This window comes from Equus asinus, chromosome 26 (assembly GCF_041296235.1).
Source record: "Equus asinus isolate D_3611 breed Donkey chromosome 26, EquAss-T2T_v2, whole genome shotgun sequence".
Lineage (NCBI taxonomy): Eukaryota > Metazoa > Chordata > Mammalia > Perissodactyla > Equidae > Equus > Equus asinus.
This window is the reverse complement of record NC_091815.1, coordinates 30,470,704-30,492,506: the sequence shown is the minus strand read 5'-3', so window position 1 is coordinate 30,492,506 and position 21,803 is coordinate 30,470,704. Positions and strand designations below refer to the sequence as shown.

At 50.4% G+C, this 21,803-nt stretch overlaps 1 protein-coding gene across 2 annotated transcripts in view; it reads left to right on the top strand.

Annotated features, from left to right (window-relative positions):
• Positions 1 to 21,803, top strand: part of OPA3 (outer mitochondrial membrane lipid metabolism regulator OPA3) — a 90,390-nt gene that overhangs the window by 36,375 nt on the left and 32,212 nt on the right. The window contains exon 2 of one of the 2 annotated variants that reach the window (XM_014860936.3): positions 9,415 to 12,787. The exons of the other annotated variant lie outside the window; for it this stretch is intronic. Coding sequence (XP_014716422.1) covers positions 9,415 to 9,839 — 425 coding nt within the window. The 3' untranslated portion in view covers positions 9,840 to 12,787. Of the gene's footprint in view, positions 1 to 9,414; positions 12,788 to 21,803 lie in introns of those variants that run through there. 2 annotated transcript variants of the gene reach the window in all.

Here is a 21,803-nt window from a genome sequence, read left to right as displayed (position 1 = left end):
CCTTACAGAGCTCGCAGTCCAGTCTCCAGGCAGTGACCAAAGTTACCAGTGGAGTGGGGAGAATTTGCCAGAGGCCTCAAGGAACTTGAAAACAGGAAAACCAGTGTTTTGGCTGGTGAGGCACACAAGGCTAGTTGAAACCTATTTCTGTAACCATTTTCAAAACAGGGAGATTCTGCGTCCACATTTTAAAAATAATTCAACCGAGAATGAACAGCGTTGTGACAAGGGAAGCCCAAGGAGTTCTGGGAACGTAGAGGATGTGTCTGACTCAGCCTGGGGATCAGAGTGGGCTTCCTGGAGGAAGGACCACTCCAGCTGAGACCTAAAAGATGAATTGGGGCAAGTCAGGAAAAGAGGAGTGGGGAAATGGTATCCCAGGCAGAGGTGAATTTAGGTATGAGATGGAAGGGGGAGCGAAACAGCCTTGGGCCCAACCCCTGCAGAGCACATGGTCCAGTGGGGGAGGCTGATCTGGCACCAGTGACACCAAGGTTGGTCAGGGCTGGGATGGAGGAGCCCAGGGGCCTGAGGAAGCCCAGATGGGCACCTGACTGAGTCCCGAAGAAGGAAGAATCTGAGCTGCATCCTTGACAGACACCTAGGAGCTAGCAGACACGTGGTAGAGACAGTCACCAAAATCGAAAGATCGTCCTCTGAAAAGATTAATACTACTCAAGGGAAAAAACACAAATTTCCATGAAAAGGAATGAAAAATGAGACATCAATACAGATCTTAACTATGTAATAAGCGGATATTATGAACAACTTTGCCAGTAAATTGAGCCATGCAGAGGAAATGGACAATTTCCTTGGAAAAACAATTTAACAATACTGACACAAGAAGAAATAGAAAATCTGGATAGTTCTATATCTGTTAGAGACATTGAATCCATATTTAAAAACCTTCCCATAAAGAAAGCTACAGGCCCAGGAAGCTTCACTGTTAACTTCGCCCAGACGTTTAAGAAAGGAATAATTGCCCAAACTCTTTTAAATAACAGAGAAAGTGGGAACACTTCCTTATTCATCTTATGAGTCCAGTAAAATACTGATTCCAAAAGCTAAGGAAACCATTACAAGAAGGGACAAGTTCAGGCCAGCATCTCTCGTGAACATGAATTCAAATATCCTAAACAGAAGTAACAGCAAATAGAATCCAGCAACATATAAGAAGGACGATAAGTCATGACCTAGTGGGATTTATTCCAAGAGTATAAGGTTGGTTTAGCATTTGAAAAGCAACCAATGTGATTCACTCCAGGAATAGCATAAAGGGAAAAAATCGTATGATCATATTATATTGGGAAAGCATTTGATAAAATTCAGAGCGTGTTCATAATAGAAGCTCTTCAAAAACTAGGAATAGAAAGGAACTTCTTTAATCCTACAAAGTGTGTTTTACAGAAGAGTTCAGTTAACATCGTATTTCTACCTAAAGATTAAAATAAGCACTTTCCCCTAATGTTTGGAATAACACAAGTATCACCTTTTCTAGTCAACATAATATTGGAGGTTGTAGCCAATGCAATAAGTCAGAAAAATAATTAACTAATTAAAAACATAAAGATTGAAAAAGGAGTGAAAACTGCCAGTTGGCTCATGGCATGACTGTGTGCTTAAATAAGCCAAAAGAGCCTAAAAACAAATTATTAAAATGAATAAATGATTTTTAGGAAGGTTACTGGATGCAAGATCAGTATACAGAAATCACTTGTATTTCTGCATGCCACCAAGAAACAATTGGAAAACGAATTTTAAAATGCCATTCACAATAGCATCCAAACCCCTCAAACATCTAGGAATAAATTTGACAAAAGATGTGCAAGAACCCTACTCTGAAACCATAAAATCTTGCTGAGAGAAAGAATACCCACGTAAAAATGGAGAGGTTTTACCTCTCCGTGGATTGGAGTACTCAGCACTGTTGACTTATGAAGGCTTTCCAAATTCGACTCTTGTCAATGCAACCCCAGTAAACGTCCTAACAAGTTTGTTGTTGTCAGGAACAAGTTGATTCTAAAATTTTTAGGAAGTGCAGAGGTCCTAGAGGAGAAAATTTTAAAGAACAAACTTTGAAGATTTACACCATCAGATTTGAAGATTTCCTGTAAAGCTAAAGTCATTAAGACAGCACGGTATCGGCACTAGGATAGATGAATAGACCAATGGGACAGGGCAGACTGTCCCAAACCAGACCCACAGATACATGTTGATTTCTAGCAAGGGTCGCTTGGCACCTCAGTGGGGAAAGCAGAGTCATTGCAGTCGTGGGACATGCATATCCATGTGGAAAAAGCCCCACACCCCTGCTTCTCCCGGCGTTGGCTGTCTGGAGACATTTTCGGTTGTCAAAACTTGGAGGGTCCTACTGGCAGGGAGCAAAATCGTCCCCAGCTGGGAACCACTGGTGGCGTGGACAAATGTAAAAAGTCACGGAGCTGAACTTACTGGTGTATTTTTCGTATATCCTTCCTACCAATTGAAATGTTAAAAATACACACACACACACACACACACACACACACGTCTTGCAGAAAGCAGATCCCTAGTCTTCTAGAACTTACCTGGGAGGCAGCGGCAAACGTGTCCACTGAAGACAAGCACTGAGCTGTGCATTTTTCACATCTCAAAGGAGAGACCTAAGGAGACCAGCTCCAATGCTCCCCGTCCAGGCTTTTCTCCAATTGTGACTCAGTTGATGCTGAGAGGAGCCCCACCCGGGAAGCAGCTTCTGAGCCCTGTCTCCCCGCTCCAGAGCAGTGGCGTGCTCTGTGTGACTCAGCAGTTCCACTCTTAGGAAACCCTTGTTTCTGCCGTTGGCAGCCTAAGTATCCACGGGCAGGGAGTGGAGGAGCAAACTAGTCCATCCACACAATGGAAGACTCCTCAGAGATAAGAGAACGGGCCACCCAAACACACAGCAACACAGGGGATCTCAGACATCACGTTGAGCAAAAGAAGACAGAACAGGAGTACAGTGCTGTCTCAGGAGGAAGTCAGAATAGGACCTAAAGAGCACATAGCGTCTATTGTGAGAGGTCAGAATGGGGGTGTGGGGGCTACTGACTAGAAGAGGGCTTGAGGCTGAGAGCCGTTTGGAGTGCAAGAATGTTCTAGATCGTGATCTAGGTGATGCTTACGTATTACAAAGTTATCCAGAGCCAACGCTGATGGCCTAGTGGATAAACTTTGTCACTCACTGCGCCGGGGCCTGGGTTCGGTTCCCGGTCATGGAACCACACCACTCGCCTGTCTATAGCCATGCTGTGGTGGTGGCTCACACAGAAGACCTAGAATCACACAAAAGACCTAGAAGGACTTACAACTACCATATACAGCTGTGCACTGGGGCTTTGGAGAGGGAGAGAGAAAAAAGAGGAAGATGGCAACAGATGTTAGCTCAGGGCAAATCTTTCCCAGTTAAAAAAAAACAACAACATAACTGTAAAAAAAAAAAAAATTATCCCCCTCTACGCTTAATATTTGTGTACTTTATGAAGTTATATTTCATTAAAAAGGAGAAAAAAGAATAAGTGAATTTAGCGAGCTCTCTGGATAGAAAGTCATTTACATAACTCAATTGTATTTCTGTATACCAGCGCCAAATTGAAAATGGAATTTAAAACGCCATGAAGGGGCTGGCCCCGTGGCCGAGTGGTTAAGTTCGCGCGCTCCGCTGCAGGCGGCCCAGTGTTTCGTTAGTTCGAATCCTGGGTGCGGACATGGCACTGCTCATCAGACCACGCTGAGGCAGCGTCCCACATGCCACAACTAGAAGAACCCACAATGAAGAATACACAACTATGTACCGGGGGTCTTTGGGGAGAAAAAGGAAAAAATAAAATCTTTAAAAAAAAAAAAATAAAAAAAAAATAAAACGCCATGAATAGCATCAAAAAATATCAATACCTAGGAATAAATATAATCAAAGAAGTGCAGACTTGCAGAGAAAATTTTCGACTAAATGGAGAGTGATACCACATTCATGGATCGAAAGACTCGATGTTGGGAAGGTGTTGGTGTCCTGACCTATAGATTCAGTGGAATTCTAACCAAAATCTAGGACAACGGCTTTCAGCCTTTTAACTGCGTTCCAGTTGACACACATTCGCATAGACACACACAAAACAAGAACCAACTTTTGTGAACCAGTGCTTGCTCTGACTACTTGAGATTGGCTTCAGTATTTTCTATCATATTCTTTTCTGTGTACTTATGAGCTTGGTTTTTTGTTGTTTTTTAATTCCACATACAAGTGAGATCATATGATGTTTGTCTTTCTCTGTCTCACTTATTTCACATAGCATAATGGCCTTCGAGGTCCTTCTGGTATTTTCCATCCTTGATCATATTTTTCAGCTTGTCTGTACAGTTACATTGATTTCATGACCCACTAATGGGCAAGACCTGCAGTGTTAGAAATACCGTGTGAGGGAAGACCAAGTCATTCTAGAAAGTCCTTGTCTGGCAGAGAGCACGCTGACATGTGGTACGAGTCTAAGTGGCTTGACGGACTGGAAGGACAGAGATGCCGTCTGACCTTGATGCCGAGAACGTCCTCCTCGGGGCGGCCTCCTTTGTGACACAGCGTGCCCGAGGGCTCCTCTCCAGCTTAGTCACATCTCCCTGAGTGGCGCTTCTGTCATTGTCACGTATATGCTGTTATTTTCGTTTTTCTGACTTGGGGAAATGCACAGAGTACAAGGGGCCTTATGATAGCCACCGAACAGCCTGTGTGTTAAACCCCAGTAAGGTGAAAGGATGATCTGGCCTAGGGAAGGGAGGAGGGGGGAGGCGGGGGGGAGGAGGGGGGAGGTGGGGGGGAGGAGGGGGGAGGCAGGGGGGAGGAGGGGGAGGGGGAGGAGGGAGGAGGGGAGGAGGGAGGAGGGGGAGGGGGGAGGCGGGGGGGAGGAGGGGGAGGAGGGGGGAGGGGGAGACTGCTTGTTTCCTCTCTGGCCATGCTGGAAGCTGAGGGAGACAGTGAAGAGAGTATAATACAAGAACAAGGAATGTATACAAATTCCTTGTGAAAATGGGGAGGGAGGAAAGGGGTGGAGGAAGGACAGGCTGCTTGGGGACAAAGCGCTCACCTTTTACACTGGGGCCGGGGGGGTCAAGAGAGAAGTATTGCTGAGCCAGCCCTGATGGCCTCGTGGTTAAAGTTTGGCACTCTCACCGCTTTGGCGGCCTGGGTTCGTTTCCCGGGTGCGGAACCACGCCACCCGTCTGTCAGTTGCCATGCTGTGGCGGTGGCTCACATGCAAGAACTAGGAAGTACACCTAGAATATACATTACACACTGGGGTTTTGTGGAGGGAGGAAAAAAAGAGGAATATTGGCAACAGATGTTAGCTCAGGGCAGATCTTCCCAGCAAAAAAGAAGAAAAGGAAAAGAAGAGAATTGTAAATTCTTACATACCAGCACATTTCCAGTTGAAAAACTCAGAAATAGAGATGAGCGATGTCTATTTATTATCAAATGTCAGGGAGTAATGCTGGGTGGACAAGGCTGATGAGGGCAAGATTTGGGGGTCCGTTTGAGGTGGGTCTAAGATCAGGGCTGGGCGCGGGGACTCTGACTCTTAATTTTGTAGTTTGAGTGCTTAATTCTCATGCAGTGTGTTACTTTTATTAGTGAAGGGAATGGCAGTTTTTGGTTTTCGTTCTTTTTCAGCCAGCTCCTGACTGCTACACGGAGGACAGTGGCAGGAGTGAGGCTGGGCTGGCAGATGGGGAGGAGGTGGGGCAGGGACCCATTGATGCATTCACCACAGTACACTGAGCATCATCTGTGGGCCTGGTCCGTGCTAGGCACACAGCAGTGACTGTGACAGCCCCGGTCCTCAGCCTCGCTGGGCTCAAAGTCCAGTGTGGGAGACGTGCAAACAAGTGACTGGATGACAAGACCATTCCCCATTCTGATAGGCACTCCGAAAGGGACACACAGATGGACAGGAGGAACAGAGGTCAGGGAAGGAGCACGGGTCAGAGCTGGGATGGAGCCGGGACCAGACAGCAGAAGTGGGTGTAGGAGAGACATCCAAGAGGGAGAACGGACCAGACGCGTGGCTGAGAGGCTGTAGGGGAGGAAACTCCTGGGGATGAGGCCCAGGTCTCTGACGTGGTGACAGGAGGGACCCAGGAAGAGGAACAAGTGTGTGTGATGGGGCAGCTGGGGTCGGGTTTGGACGTGGTGAGTGTGGTGTGTCTGGGAGACGTCCAGGGGCCTGTTGGACACTCACATCTGGTGCTGTCTTCAGTCTTGTCCCATCCTGGCCCCTCACAAGCTACCCCTTTTCCCCAACCTTCCATTCCCAGCAGACCTTGTTTTGTCAACCTCAAATCTGGCCACTGGCCTGAGAGAGATCGCCATCAGCCCCTGCTCTGAAAGCCCTCTCTCCCTCTCCCTCTCCCTCTCCCTCTCTCTCTCTCTCTCTCTCTGTCTCTCTCTGTCTCTCTCTCTCTGTCTCTCTCTCTGTCTCTCTCTCTCTGTCTCTCTCTCTCTGTCTCTCTCTCTCTGTCTCTCTCCCTCTCTCCCTCTCTCTCTCTCTCTCCCTCTCCCTCTCACACACACACACACACACCCTTTGACTTGATTTCCTATGCCCTGGATGTGTGCCCCCCATCCACCCCATGTACCCACTCCAACTCGCACACCCAGACCCACCCATTGTCTAAAGTCCCCATGCTCGGTCTACACTGAGATGCAGGGACATTCACCCAGGGATGCTAGCAGAAGCTGGTGCTGTCCCTCCTCAGTGCCCTCTGGCCACTTTGCTATATGGTCCTGACATGAAGGAGAGGGTGACAGAGGCCCAGCTCCAGGCCCCGCACCAGGGCTGGTGTATGGTCATCATCTCCCTGTTTTACAGAGGCAGCTCAAAGTGGCTGTCATTGCCCAGGCAGTAGATGGCAGAGCCACGGGTGGACCCCAGGTTGGCCTGATGTTAGGACCACAGTGTGGGAAGGGTCTCCACAGCCTGGAGCCCAGGAACCCCACACCAGGGCCTCAGTAACAATTAGCAGTAATAGTGACCACAGCAGCTGGCAGTTACTGAGAGGCTCCTGGGGATACCCCTTTAATCTTACTGCTGGCTCTGGGCAGAGCTCATCAAATATTTTTGCTGCCCTACCTCTTTAAAAAGTGGAAAAATTATACACCTTTGTCCATTTAAAAAGCAAATTTGCCTGTTATTTTATATCAAAATGAGTTTATTCGGGAATAGCCAAAAGAATTGCAATTCAGGATGTGCATGCTATGGCAAACCAAAGGCAAACCCAGAGAACAAAGGAGGGGAGCTGCTTTTATAGAGAAAAAGGGGGAGGGGGAGGGGCTGCTCTAAAGGAAAGTCCATTGGGGGAAAGTAACAGTTCAGGGCAGCAACAGCTTCTCATTGGCTGAGCTGCAGCGCTTCTCATTGGCTGAGCTGTGGTGTTTCTCATTGGCTGAGCTGTGGTGTTTCTCATTGGCTGAGCTGTGGCATTTCTCATTGGCTGAGCTGTGGCATTTCTCATTGGCTGAGCTGTGGGGTTTTTTGTTGGCTGAGCTGCGGCATTTCTCATTGGCTGAGCTGTGGCATTTCTCATTGGCTGAGCTGTGTGACATTTGTCATTGGCTGAGCTGTGGTGTTTCTCATTGGCTGGGCTGTTGCTGGGTAGGGAGAAAAATCTTCCTTCAGTAGAAAAGTAGTTTTATTTCCTGTCCAAGATGCAAGCCTTGTCTCTCTTCCTGTTTGGTGTAAGTGACCATGTGTGAATAGGGTGTGAGTGCTCTCCCTCCGGGCCTTCCTGGCTCCAGTTTAGTTAGGGTTTCTTTTATTCATTTCCACGCCCTCTATTGCATTTTCATGTTGACCACTAAAACTTCTCTTCGTAAGCTCCAGAAGGTGCAAAGGATGTAATTTCTGGTGAGTTATGAATACTGACATTTCAAACACAGCCGGTCATCCTTCCTTTGAAGCGTCTGCAGCAATCCACAGATTCTCACGATTTGTTGCCTGCCAATGTCCAGTTTCAAAGAAAAAATCTAAAAAGACCAAGCTCTTCTTTTACAGTCAGAAATTTTACATTGTTCCTGTCTCTTTCACCTATGTTTGTAGTTTCCTTCCCCACAGAATCCTCTCTAATGAATTTTGTATCAGCAACCAAAATATGTACAGAAATTCAAATTTTAATTTTGTTTAATTTCCTGGAGCCATAATGTTCTAAATGTTAAATTATTTTCCTCTGGATTGAATTATCTTTAAAATGACTATTAGTGCATAATTAATCTAAAACATTTCATATATTGTGCATCTTCATGGATGATTATTAAATACTAAAAAGAAAATGACATGTTGGAAGTGAATCTCCATATGAGCTGAACGGGCACCCCAGGCATTTCGCGTGTCCTTGGATGACTATGAGTTATTGCACAGCTGAGTCAGGTTCAGCATCAATTCTGCCTTGGTTTTTAAGACTCAAGTGCTGAGAATCTGCCTTCACAGTGAAGCGGCTGGGCAGGGAAGACTTCCTTCCTTCCAGCAGCCCCAGTCAGCTCTTGAGCTTCTTCCAAGGTAGGTGCCCACAACCTCACGTCTTCAAAGAGCTCCCAGCTGGTAGCTCCACCTTCAGGGCTGGTGAGAATCTGGCGTGGGAGCCACAGCCTGGTGCCGAGCGTGGCTTGCCCCGTCTTCACAGTGGCTTAGCCTCCTTTCCCCCATTGCAGCTGCCTTTTCTTTGGATCCAGGAGGTCCTGCCCACTGCGGCCCCGACTCCTCATTTGGGGAAGAAAGAAAGGGCGTCTGCCTTTCCCCTGGGAAGTGGGTAGGGCCCCAGTGCCAGGGGAGGACTCTGACCGGCCTGCTGGTGGCTTGAGGGAGCTGAGGTCTGGCAGGTGACCCAGGTGCTTTGTGCCCTGGGAGCTCCTTGTGACAAGGCCCCCATACCGAGGACCTCCCCTCTGGGGCAAGGTTTCTCATTCCTGGCTGCTTGCCAGAATCTTCTGGGCAATTTTATTTTATTTGTGAGGAAGATTGGCCCTAAGCTAACATCTGTTGCCAATTTTCCTCTTTTTGCTTGGGGAAGATTGTCACTGAGCTAACATCTGTGGCTAGTCTTCCTCTGTTTATGTGAGACACCTCCACAGCATGGCTTGGCTAGTGGTGCTAGGTTGGCGCCTGGGATCCGAACCTGCGAACCCCTGGCCACCCAAGTGGGATGCACGAGCTTAACCACTAGCCTGGGCAATTTTAAAAGATGCTCTTGGGTTACCCCAGTCGGCATTCCCAGGGCAAGACCAGGTTTAAAGTGCCCCCCATCGTGATTCTGGCTGCCATGTCCCCATTGCTCCTACTAGGATACTGAGACGCAGAGGGGCGGGGCTTGCAGGGGGCTCCTGGTGCACAACCTGACCCCTCTCTTCCCCTGCAGTGTACCACTGGGTGGAGATGCGGACCAAGATGCGCATCATGGGCTTCCGGGGCACAGTCATCAAGCCGTTGAACGAGGAGGCGGCCGCTGAGCTGGGCGCCGAACTACTGGGCGAGGCCACCATCTTCATCGTGGGCGGCGGCTGCCTGGTGCTGGAGTACTGGCGCCACCAGATGCAGCAGCGCAACAAGGAGGAGCAGCAGCAAGCCGCCTGGGACGCGATGCGGGCCGAGGTGGGCCACCTGGCACTGGCAGTCGAGGCTCTGCAGGCGCAGGTGCAGGTGGCGCCGCCGCAGGGCGCCCTGGAGGAGCTGCGGGCACAGGTGCAGGAGGTGCGCGCCCAGCTGGGCACCCGGGACCCGCCACCCGCGCCCCCTGTGGTGCCCCCACCCACATCCCAGGAACAGGAGCCTGCTAAAGTCTGAACTTGGACGTGGCCAGGTGTGCCCCGTGTGGCCTTCTCCCCGCACTGCCCCTGCCTGTGCTGGCCCCGCGGAAACCACCTGGATCTTGATGGAACTGGGATTCGGTCACCCCCTACCGACCCGTGGCTCCTGCCACTGTGTGTTTCAGCACAGCCGCCTGGCCTCTAGCTTGTTCGGACGTCCACAGGGCTCATCTCTCCAGCCCCGCCCCAGACCACACAGACCCACAAGGGCCCAGCCAGCAGGACAACACACCCACTCTTCTGGCAGAAGAGAAAATGGACCCCCGAGTGGAGCCGGATCAACCCATCAGCCCCCATTGACCTGATCAGTGTTACCTCTCTCTGAGACTCTCATCCTTTACTCCGGAACGCCCCCTTCCCTTTGTCAATCGGTACAGCCCTTGTAAGGAAATGCAGTGTCTTTCAATGGCTGGTGGTCCCCGCACCTTCTAAGCTGGCCTCCAGCTGGGCATCGCCACTCTCTTTGAGGGGAAAAAGGGATCTGGCTTGCAGCTGATCCACCAAATATTCCATCTTCCCCCTTAACCTGATCTGTGGTCCTTCCCCTGAGGCCCCAAGGGGAATATTCCAGCAGAATCCCGTGTCCTTCTGTCTGTGGCACAGCCCGCGGCCATGGCTGTGCGGGGTCATCTTCCCAGCCCCGCTTACGTGGTGGGAAAATTGATCCTGCCTAGGGCTAACCCAGCCTGTCTTTCAGCCCCGGCCCCCTGTGTACCTGTCCCCAGAGTCCCTGGGCCCTTCCCGACACGCCCTTTCCTACCTTCCCCGCTGTCCTCATCGCTGGCCTCTCGGGACTGCCGGCCGTGGATTAGGCGATCTCATCCCTCTTCTTCCATCGGATCTGCTGATCCGCGTGCTTGTGCCCTCCTCCCCGGGGCTCGGGGTGGTCCGGCAGTACCCCTTCATGCAGTGGTGCCCTCCTGCCTCTCTGGCCCCGAGTCCCACCCCCATCCCACTGGCCCGGGCCACCTTCCAGTGCTCTCAGCTCCTTTATTAGTGTCCCAGGACTGCCGTAACAAATGACCGCAACCTGGTGGCTTCAAACAACAGGAATTTCTTCTCTCCCTGTTCTGGAGGCCGAGACCTGCCATCACGGTGGCGGCGGGGCTGTGCTCCCTCTGAAGGCTCCCCCGGGGCCTTCCTGCCTCTTCCACTGCTGGGGGCTCCCGGTGCTCCCTGGTGTGTCTGCTGTCTCTGCCTTCCATCTTCTCGTGGCCTTCTCCTCCTCTGTCTCTCATAAGTGAGGGTTCTATTTAAGGCCCACCCTAAATCTAGGATGATTTCACTTCGAGATCCTTAATTTAGTGACATCTACAAAGACCCTTTTCCCAATAACCTCACATTCACAGGTTCCAGGGGTTGGGGTGGGACATCCCCTTTGGGGAGCCGCCATTCAACACACTACACCCCCACCCCACCCCAAGAGTACGCTGGCATCCCTGCCAACCCCATTGGGCATTTGGCCCTCCCCATGAGAAACCGTCCAGAAACCGCCCTTCACTGCTTGGTTTCTCTCCCAGGGCTCCCCACCCAAGCAGGGAGGGGCGTGGGCCTCCCCGCCTTGTCTGTGGCTCAGACTGTAGATGTTTCCCGATTAAAGGAGCCCCGGCTGAGGAAGGCATTGTAAGGGTGTGTCTGAGAAGGATGACAGATGAAAATGGCGCAAAGCTCATCAAAATAGGAGAGAAGCTGAGAGGGTTCTGATGGGGTGAGGGGCAGGAAGTCATCCTGTGAATTCTTTCTCAGATGGGGAAACTGAGGCCCGGGGGAGGCAAAGGGACTTGCCCAAGGCCACACAGCCAATGAGGGTGGTTGTCCAAGGTGGTGGAGTAAGAGAGCAGAGTGGGGGCCCAGGGAGGGAGGCGGAGCCGGGTGCAGGGCCTGTAGGGGGCTGGGGGCACGGCGGGGACCTCCACAGAGGCCACGGCACCCCAGAGGCAGGGGTTGCATTCTGTCCCCCTGGGCCCGTCTCCAAGCAGCTCCAGGTTGGGGGGGGGCAGGGCCCTTTCTCCCCGTTCCTCCCTCCCCTCACTTCCCCATGGGGCTCCGAATGATCCGGACACGAGACCTACCCAGAGAGAAAGTCAAGAAACTGGGCTTCTAAGGCATCTTAATTCCTTCTGGAAGAGCGGGAGAAGCTGATGCAGAGGGAGCTGAGGAGCTGGGGCCCTGGGGGGGGTGGGGGGGGGCGTGTCTTTAAAACTGGAAGTGACCTGAGTGGGATAAGTGATGAGGGGAGAAGGCAAGAGAGAGACCACTGCATGAAGGGGGGAGGGATGGAGCCAGTGAGCAGGAACGGGGCCTGGTTTCCATGGTTCCCGGGGGGCTCCACTTGGCACTGACCCATCGCTGGAGTTCTGGTTGCTGGAGGCCTGGGACTGGGACTGCCCCCTCCCCCGCCCATCATGTCAATAAATAGTGATCATTGTCGTAACAGATCCTGTTTATTGAGCTCTGGTTAGGTGTGCTGGGTACTGTTCTAAGTGCTTTACGTAATCCCCATAACGTTATCTTCTTCGTTTCATTCATGAGGAAACTGAGGCACAGAGAGGGCAAATCACCTGCCCAGGGTCACACAGGCAGGGGAGAAGCAGAAGTGGGATGCGAAGATGGGCAGTCTGGGCCAGAGCCCAAGCTCCTCACCCCTGCACCATCCTGACCCCGACATGACATTGCCCTCACATCGAGACTCAAGACTCAGCCCTGACAGGTCCTTGCCTGTGGCCAGACCTTGTGGGACGCCTCGGCCTCACCCACTGGGTGGGAACGAGGGGTGTGGAAGTGGAACCCGAGTCCCCTCTTAAAATGCACAAGGCCAGAGCGTGGTTCCCCACTCTGGCTTCCTCCTAGCTAAAGTTTTGTACACCTTTGCGACATGGGGAGTGGGGTCAGAATAAATTTGTCAATGAGGTTGCTGGTCTTCAAGTTGATGCGTTTTTCTTATGTTTAAAAAACCCCCGTTAGAAGAAGTGTCCTTCGTTTATCCTTTCCTTCAAGAAGCTTTCACCCGGGTGCCCACTCTGTGCCCTGCTGGGGTCCCAGCTGTGACCGGGACAGCCCCAACCCTGCCCTCAGGGGGCTCGCCGTCCAGAGCAGGGACAGAGGCCCATACAGACAATGCTTTTCCGACATGACGTGCCTGCCCCGTGGTGATTTGGGAGGGTGCCGGGCTGCATCAGGCTCCTCCCATCCTGAGGGACTCGGGACTCGGGCGGAAAGGACAGAAACCCCTTCAACACTGGCTCCCAAAAGCCTCAAACCGAGTCCCGAGGGCTCCGCCTCTCCCACGTCCTGGCAGGCCCTGTTGGTTTCCCTGCCCGGCAGGCCTTTGCCCAGAGGGAGCCACCCGGGAGGAAATGGACCTCATAAACCCCCGCCTGCTTGATGGCCCACACGGCCACCATCCCTGTGCTAGCCACTGTGACTGTGTGCCCAGGCCTGGGGTCCTCAGCCCCATGGAACAGAGACAGGAGCAGCATGTCCGAAGGAGAATCGAGAGGGCATCACCCACGCGCTCGTTAGACAAGTGTTTCCTGAGCATCTCCTGCGCGCCCGGCCCCATTCTAGGAGCTGGGAATCAGCCGGGAACCAGACCAGGTCCCGCCCTCGTGGAGCGAATACCTGGTGTGGGAGACGACACTGAAGAAGAGCTAATCCAGTGTCTGAGTTCAGCAGTGGGGACGGCTGGGTTGGGTCAGGTGCTCCGGGAGGGGCGAGGTTTGCCCTGAGCCCTGGAGGCAGCTGCCAGGGAGGGAGAAAGGGTGGTTAGTATGTACAAAGGTCCTGAGGCCAGTGTGGGGTTAGCCTGTTCCTGGAACAGCAAGGGGTTATAGCTGTCAGAACAGAGCAGGAGTGACCGGACTAAGGCCCTCGGGCCAAATCCGGCAGCCTGCTGTCTGTCTGTGTTGATAAAGGTTCACTGGGACACAGTCACCCTCATTCATATAGATATTTTCTGTGGCTGCTTTCGCACTGCCATGGCAGAGTTGAGGACTGTGTTTGGGATAGATATCATACGGCCTTCAAAGACGAAAATATTTACTGTCTCTCCATTTCCATAGAGTTTACTGCCCGCTGGAGTAGAGTAGGAGAGGGCGGGGGAGGGGTCAGGAGAACAAAGGCTGGCCCCTTTGTCTCAGTTGGCGCAGCTCCGGAGCATCATACCAGCTCCGGGCGGCCCATCGGATCCACTGTCGGGACTGCGTCGTGCTTCAGCTTTTCTCTGCCTGTTCTCGCAGCCGTCACTCCCCACCCGCAGGAGCTGTTCCCGGAGACCCTGCAGTAACCCCCCTGCACGCGGGTCTCTGTGTCCATCTCCACCTACGGCAGCAAGCCACAAGAAGACGTGTAGTTTCTATAATCCACCACAGACAGGTTTAGATAATTCACAATTCACCCTATGTATATGTAGTCTAAATATCGCATAATTCATGCATTATGTGACATAGTACATAATGGAATATAAAAATACATTTTATGTAATATGTAACATAACACTGTATATTATGTGTGTGTGTTTGCCAGTATATATGTATCATTGGAATGGAAGTTTCACTAAATAATTACCTTTAATGTGTGCAGTGTAGTCTAATAGTTCCTATTCTATTGTATTCCATTTCATGAAGAAAAACTACAGATATGTATGTGTATATATATATAATATGTTTTATCAACATAAAACCATTATATGTATTACATAACAGTATATATTCATATCATACATTATATGTTATATATCTTTTTTTTTTTTAAAGATTGGCACCTGGGCTAACAACTGTTGCCAATCCTCTTCTTTTTTTTTTTTTTTTTTTCTGCTTTATCTCCCCAAACCCGCCCTGTACATAGTTGTATATCTTAGTTGCAGGTCCTTCTAGTTGTAGGATGTCGGACACCGCCTCAATGTGGCCTGACGAGCGGTGCCATGTCCGCGCCCAAGATCTGAACCCTGGGCCGGCGCAGCGGAGCGCGCGAACTCAACCACTCGGCCACGGAGCCGGCCCTTTTTTTTTTTTTTTTTTTTGAGGAAGATTAGCCCTGAGCTAACTACTGCCAATCCTCCTCTTTTTGCTGAGGAAGACTGGCCCTGAGCTAACATCCATGATCATCTTCCTCTACTTTACACGTGGGACGCCTGTCACAGCATGGCTTGCCAAGCGGCAGCCGGGATCCGAACTAGTGAACCCCGGGCCGCCGAAGCAGAACATGCAAACTTAACCACGGCACCAGCAGGCCGGCCTCTATATTATATATCTTGTTAGGACAAGGTTCCGCTAAACACTTCTTGCCCTCACCATGTGCAAAGTGGACTCTGTTACTTTCTTTTTCCTTTTATTCCATTTTGTAAAGAAAAGCGTATTCGTATGTGTGTATCATACGAGCCTGCACAAAGTGGGCTGCCTTGGGCCACGGTGAAGATTGGGGCTTTTTTACTCCGGGTGAGGCGGGAACCACAGGACGGCTCTGAGCAGAGGAAGGACAGGAGCTCACTTAGTTTTAACAGGATCCCTCAGACAGCCACGTGGGGAGCAGACTGTGGCGGGGAGAAGGTGGAAGCCGCCAGCCCAGTGAAGAGGTGACTGTGATTGTCCAGGCGGGAGGTGACGGTGGCTGGAGCAGGCGGAGCCGCTGGAGGTAGGAAGAAGTGGGATTCTGGGCACGTGAACATTTCAGAGGTGGAGCAGACAGTCCTGAGCTGAACCAGACGTGGGGAGATAAGGATCAGCCCCTGCCTGCCCTTCCCTCGGCCCTGGGGTCTCAGATTTGGGCTCCCTCGGGCAGGCTTCTGTTGTTTATTCTGCATTGTAGCCCACGGGGCCGTGGGAAAGACAGTCCTCGTCCTTACTAACGAGTGACGTCACTGAGCTCCTTCTCAAGCTGTGTAACTGACGGCCTTCATCTCGCCCGCCCCTCCATCAGGGACATCCTGGAGGAAGGAGGCCGTGGGACCCTGGTTGTGGGGCTCCCCTCACCCCCGGACAGGCAGTGCCAGGCCGGCTCCCCAGGGGCGGCTCCACCAGGGAAGGGCTCACATGGACCTGCGGGGCACTGTGGGCTCCATCATATCCAAGATGTGCCCCTCGCTCTAAGGGCACATCCTTGTGCCGTGATATTTCTTTTTTCTAAATTGCTATCTCTTCATAAAAGTTCATCCATTTCAGGGGGCTGGCCCGGTGGCACAGCAGTTAAGTTCGCACATCCCACTTGGGCGGCCTGGGGTTTGCCGGTTCGGATCCCGGGTGTGGACATGGCACCACTTGGCACGCCATGCTGTGGCAGGCATCCCACATATAAAGTAGAGGAAGATGGGCACAGATGTTAGCTCAGGGCCAGTCTTCCTCAGCAAAAAGAGGAGGATTGGCAGCAGATGTTAGCTCAGGACTAATCTTCCTCAAAAAAAAAAAAAATTCATCCATTTCAGAGAAACCAAAGTCCCCTCACTAAAGGAATCCTGTCTCCGGTTTGGGGGACTGTGGCAGAACCCTGTCAGAAGTGGTCTGGCCGTGCGAGGTTTACTTAAGATTCCCCTTTTTGTGGGCACGGACACTGTCCCCTTCTTTCCTCTTGCGACACTGAGCCGTCTGCCCGCGCCTCCCTGGCCGGTGTGAGCATTTCCGTAGGGAGCTACCAAAAGCCAAAAGAACTGAATACATTGAAAAGTTTATAGTTAATACATATAAAAATGCCCCCTCGGCAGAGGAACTGTCGACACTTGAAATTATCAAACTTTTTAATTTTTCAAACCGTAGAAGTGGGATTTCATTGTTCTTTTAATTTGCATTTTCCTCTTTACCTGTAGGTTGAGCGTCTTTTCAATCATTTACTGGACGTTTGTGCTGCTTTTGAAAAATGCCTGTTTTCACTCTCTCTTTAATGTTTGTTTCTGGTGTGTGTGGTCCTACTGAAGCTTTTCACTTTAAAGTAAACACTTCTATTTGTCTTTTTCCTTTCAGGCATTTGTTTTTTCTGTCTTTTTTTGAGAAGGGCTCCCGTACCTCAAGGATTTATATCTTCAACTCTACTTTCTTCTAATATTTTTATTCAAGTTTTGTGTTCAAGTTGTTCATTGAAATTAAGCATTGTGGGGTTATTTTGTTTTTGTTTTTGTTGTTTTGGTTTTTTTGGTGAGGAAGACTGGCCCTGAGCTAACCTCTGTTACGAATCTTCCTCTTTTTACTTGAGGAAGATTCTCGCTGAGCTAACATCTGCATCCATCTTCCTCTATTTTATGTGGGACATCTCTACAGCGTGACTTGACCAGTCATGCCAGGTCCGTGCCCAGCATCTGGGCCTGTGAACCCCAGGCCACCAAAGCAGAGCGCACAAACCTAACGACTATGCCATCCGGCTGGCCCATGTGTTTTGTTTTTTGACGAGTGTAAGGTCGGAATCTGCCTTCTTCAATTTCCTAATGAATGGGGTGGCTGATGTCTCGAAGCACATGGGACAGTCCATCCTTCCCCTTCTCGCCCGAGCCTGGACAGCAGCATCTGCTACTGTCCCCTCACACAGGCACCTCTTTCTCCATCCTGTCCTGCCGTCCGTTTGTCCATCCTGTGCCATCATCATCACGGTTTTCTTGTTTTTTGGTTCATATGCACGTTCTTAGTTTCTTTTTCCCTCCAGTTTTATTCAGAGATAATTGGCGTACATCACCGTATAAGCTCGCCATCACATCTTGAATGACAAGAGTTTGAAAGTATACTCTGGTCTCTTCTAGGCAACCCGGCAGTCTTGTTCTTATTTGCAAACTTCTCTGAGTTATTCTTGTGCCTTCGGTCCTTGACATGCATTTTTTAAAAAGATGAATAGACTTTATTTTTTGAGCACTGTCAGGTTTCCAGAAAAATTGAGCAGAAAGTACAGAAAGTTCCCATGTATCGCCTTACACACACACACACACACAGAGTTGCCCCTGTTATCAGCCTGTTGCATTAGTGCGGCACGTCTGTTACAATGGATGAGTCAGTGCTGACACATAACTAAAGGCCGCAGTTTACGTTAGGGCTCACTTGTGGTGGTGTACATTCTGTGGCTTTGGACAAATGTACACTGACACGTATCCACCGTTACGGGATCCTACAGAATGGTTTCACTGCCCTAAAAATCCCCTGCGCCCCACCTGTTCACCCCTCCCTCCCCACCCTGAGCCCCGCAGCCCCTGATCTTTCTGCTGTCTCTATCCATTTGCCTTTTCCAGAGTGTCATCTAGTTGGACTCATGCAGTAGGCAGGCTTTTCCGATTGGCTTCTTTCACTTAGCCATGGGCATTTAAGCCCTCTCCATGTCTTTTCCTGGCTTGACAGCCTGTTTCTTTTCAGCACTGAATAATGTTCCACTGAATGGATGTACCACAGTCTATTTATCCACTCACCTATTGTTGAAATGCATTGCTGAAGCAGCTTCTCAACTTCCTTGAAAAACATTGTGTCTTTATGTTGCAAGATTGATTTGGGGGCGAATTTGTATCTTTTGTCTTCATCACAGCCCCATTTCATCGCCCCCAGCCACGAGGACCGGGCTTTGCTTGTTGCCCCACATGAATAACCTCTGAAGCGTAGAGGGTTTCGATGATGGAACTGAGAGCAGCATCAGGCTTTCCATCTGGCGGGTGAATGTCACCTGTTAGCTTAAAAGTGTTCTGGAGGCGGTGCCAGGTGGGGAATATCTGCCATCCTGGAGTTGGGGGGCCATGTAAGCAGAGGTCAGAGTTCATCTTCCAGACCTTAGCATCCCCAGAATTCCCACATCCCACTCGAACAGGAGCCTCTCCTGGGAACATGTGGCCAGATGTTATGTCCTCCCCATGTCTGCATCTCCTTTGGGACACCGGCGGTCACATTGGGTATGGCTCCTGGCTGGTCAGGCCCCAAGCAGGCACAGTGGTAGGTGATGAAAGCTGTGCTCTGCAGCTTTCCTAAATTAAGTTCCACTTACGTAACAGCCCAGAAATTCAGTGTCCTTGAGAAAAAGGAGATTTCCGTAAGGATGACGTCCCCCAGAGGGCCCTCTCCAGCCCCGAGCCCTCCCCTCTTGCCACGTCTATTAGGTACTGGTCACATTACTCCAAAACTTAACACAATAAACAGTAAACATTTGTTATCGCACACACTTGCTGAGGGTCGGAAAGTGAGGGGGGGCTTGGCCATGTGGTTCTGGCTCGGGGTCTGGCATGAGGTCTGGGCGGGGGCTGCAGTCATCCAAAGACTTGACAGGGGCCGGAGGGTCCACTTCCGAGGATTCACCCACATGGCTGGGAAAGGCACTGGCTCTTTGCCGGGGGCCTCAGTTCCTCCCCACGGGCACCTTGCTGGTGTGGACCCTTCAGACCTCTCTCTGTCACTCACTGACTCTCCCACAGTGAATCCACGAGAGTCACAAGATCCCCAGCCAGCCCGTGGCTTCTGGGCCCTTCCACCTGGTAGTGGGCTGAATGGTGGCCCCCAGAGAGCTTAGGTCTCAATCCCCAGAACCTGCGAAGGTGACCTGATGTGATGACACCTTTGCAGATGTAATTACGTTAAAGATCTTAAGGTGAAGAGATTTTTCGGGATTATCCAGCAGAGCCTAAGTGCCATCACAGGGCGCTCACACGAGACCGTCAGAGGGAGATGACACGTGGAAGATGAGACGGTAACTGACTTCAGAGGCAGAGATCGCCATGAGGCAGCCACGAGCCGAGGAGCGCCAGCAGCCACAGGGCTGGAAGAGGCAAAGGGCAGATCCCCCTTTGGAAAGCCCAGAAGCAGGGTGAGAATCCTGGATACGCTACAGACACGTGTAAAGGGACAAGAGCGAAACTGTCCGCTCTTACTGCTCGGGGCCACGCTGTTTGATGTATGGCTGTATAAACGTACCTGAAAATTTATCATAAAGCCATAAAATAAGATGGAGAAAAAAGCATTTGGAAGGAAGTGGGTGATGAGACAATGACCACTAAGTGGTAGGAAACTTGTGAAAGATGCACAAAGAATGAGAACACAGGAGGATGTCAGGAAAGGGGATGGGCCGTGCATCCCTAGGGAGAAGCTATTTAGAATTGTTGCCACTTTTGGGTAACGGAAGTTCCCCCTGCAAAATAGCCCTCTCAAGCCGCCTTCAAAATATTTAGAACCCTATTTTTAATTCTTTCGAGAAACTAGCTAAAAGAAATTGTTACCACCCAAATCTCATTTCAGCTGGTAAATTAGCATCTGCGAGTGAACCAGCAAGCTTTGTGACTTCAAAGTCCGTATTCTTCGCGCTGCACGACTCAGCTATTTTGGGCGGCCTTAGCCAGAAGATGGCTGAGGACTGTCCCTCAACCAGCCGAATTTTCTCGTATGCATGTCAGGAAATAGATATTATAGAAATCCTTTTCTACTTAGATTCAGCATCTCTGTAATAGAGAATAAAAATTTCATTTGTTTATGATAATATTCAGTAAGGTTCACAATGCACACGGAAAACCTTTTGTGTTTATAAAGTCGTGAAAAAGAAAGTCTGTGTTTCGATCTTCAGTGGACAGTTGTCATGGTCTTTGAGCTAAAATATAAAGTTGATGTATTCAACAGAAACTTTAAAAACAGTTGAGATTCTATTTATCAACACTGAGTTATTTTATAATTAGCCTCTGGAGGACTGATCTTTTTTTTTGCTGAGGAAGATTGGCCCTGAGCTAACATCTGTTGCCAGCCTTCTTCTTTTTGTGTGTGAGCCACCGCCACAGCATGGCCACTGACAGATGAGTGGTGTAGGTCCACACCCAGGAACCAAACCCGGGCTGCCAAAGCAGAGTACACTGAACTTAACCCCTAGCCCACTGGGGCTGGCCCAGGAGGGCCGATCTCAAAGCATGCTGTGGTGGTAGTGAAATGGGCATTGCACTATGATTCAAGAGAAGTAAGTTCCAGTCCTGGCTCTTCTCCTGTGTGACCCCAGGAAGGTTAGTCTCTGAACCCCACTTTCCTCATTTCTTTAGATAGAGATGCAAAGACGTGATGAACAAGATATATGCAACCAGGACACTGAACAAGCGTGACTCCCGGTACGATCAGAACAAACAAACAGGAAAAGCACAGATTCTCTCCTCGAGCTTTTGGAGGGAGCACAGCCCGGCTGACAGCTTGATTTCAGCCCAGTGATGCTGAGCTGGGACTTCTGTCCTCCAGAACTGTGAGAGAACCAATTTCTGCTGTTTTAAGTCATCAAGTTCATGGTAGTACGTTACGGCCGCCACAGGGAATGAAGACACTCCCACAGCCTCCTTCCGATGGCTCATCCTGAGTAACTCTGACCTCCTAATTAAAGAAAGAACAAGGGCCGGCCCCATGGCCGAATGGTTAAGTTCGCGTGCTCCACTTTGGCGGTCCAGGGTTTCGGCGGTTCGGATCCTGGGCACGGACATGGCACCGCTCATCGGGCCACGCTGAGGTGGCGTCCCACACGCCACGAGTAGAAGGACCCACAACTAGAATATACAACTATGTACTGGGGGGATTTGGGGAGAAAAAGCAGAAAAGAGAAAGACAGAACAAGATGACTCCACTTTGCTGGGGGTGTGGAGGGCCTGGATTTTCCAGAGACTTCTCATGGCTTTCTGTTCTGTTGCCTGGGAGGAAAAATAATTTCTCAACTCTGGATACGAATATTCTGACAGCACATTTAAGTAGTATGTGTCGAAAGAGTAATCATACCTTTTATAGCTCATGTTTTATTGGGCAGCTTATTTTTTTCCAGATTGTCAAAGCTCTGTTTCTATCCTTGGGTCATTTTTCTTATTGGATATTTCCCTTTTCCTCCAGTTTTTCTTTTAGTTGGAATGAAACACACAGTATAGCGTGTCAACCGCACTGACCTGTGGCTCAGTGATGCTCACAAAGGGCACACACGCGTAAGCAGCACCCGGGTCGAGAGAGCGGACGTTCCAGGACCCCAAAGGCTCCCTCCTGCCGCCTCCCAGGCA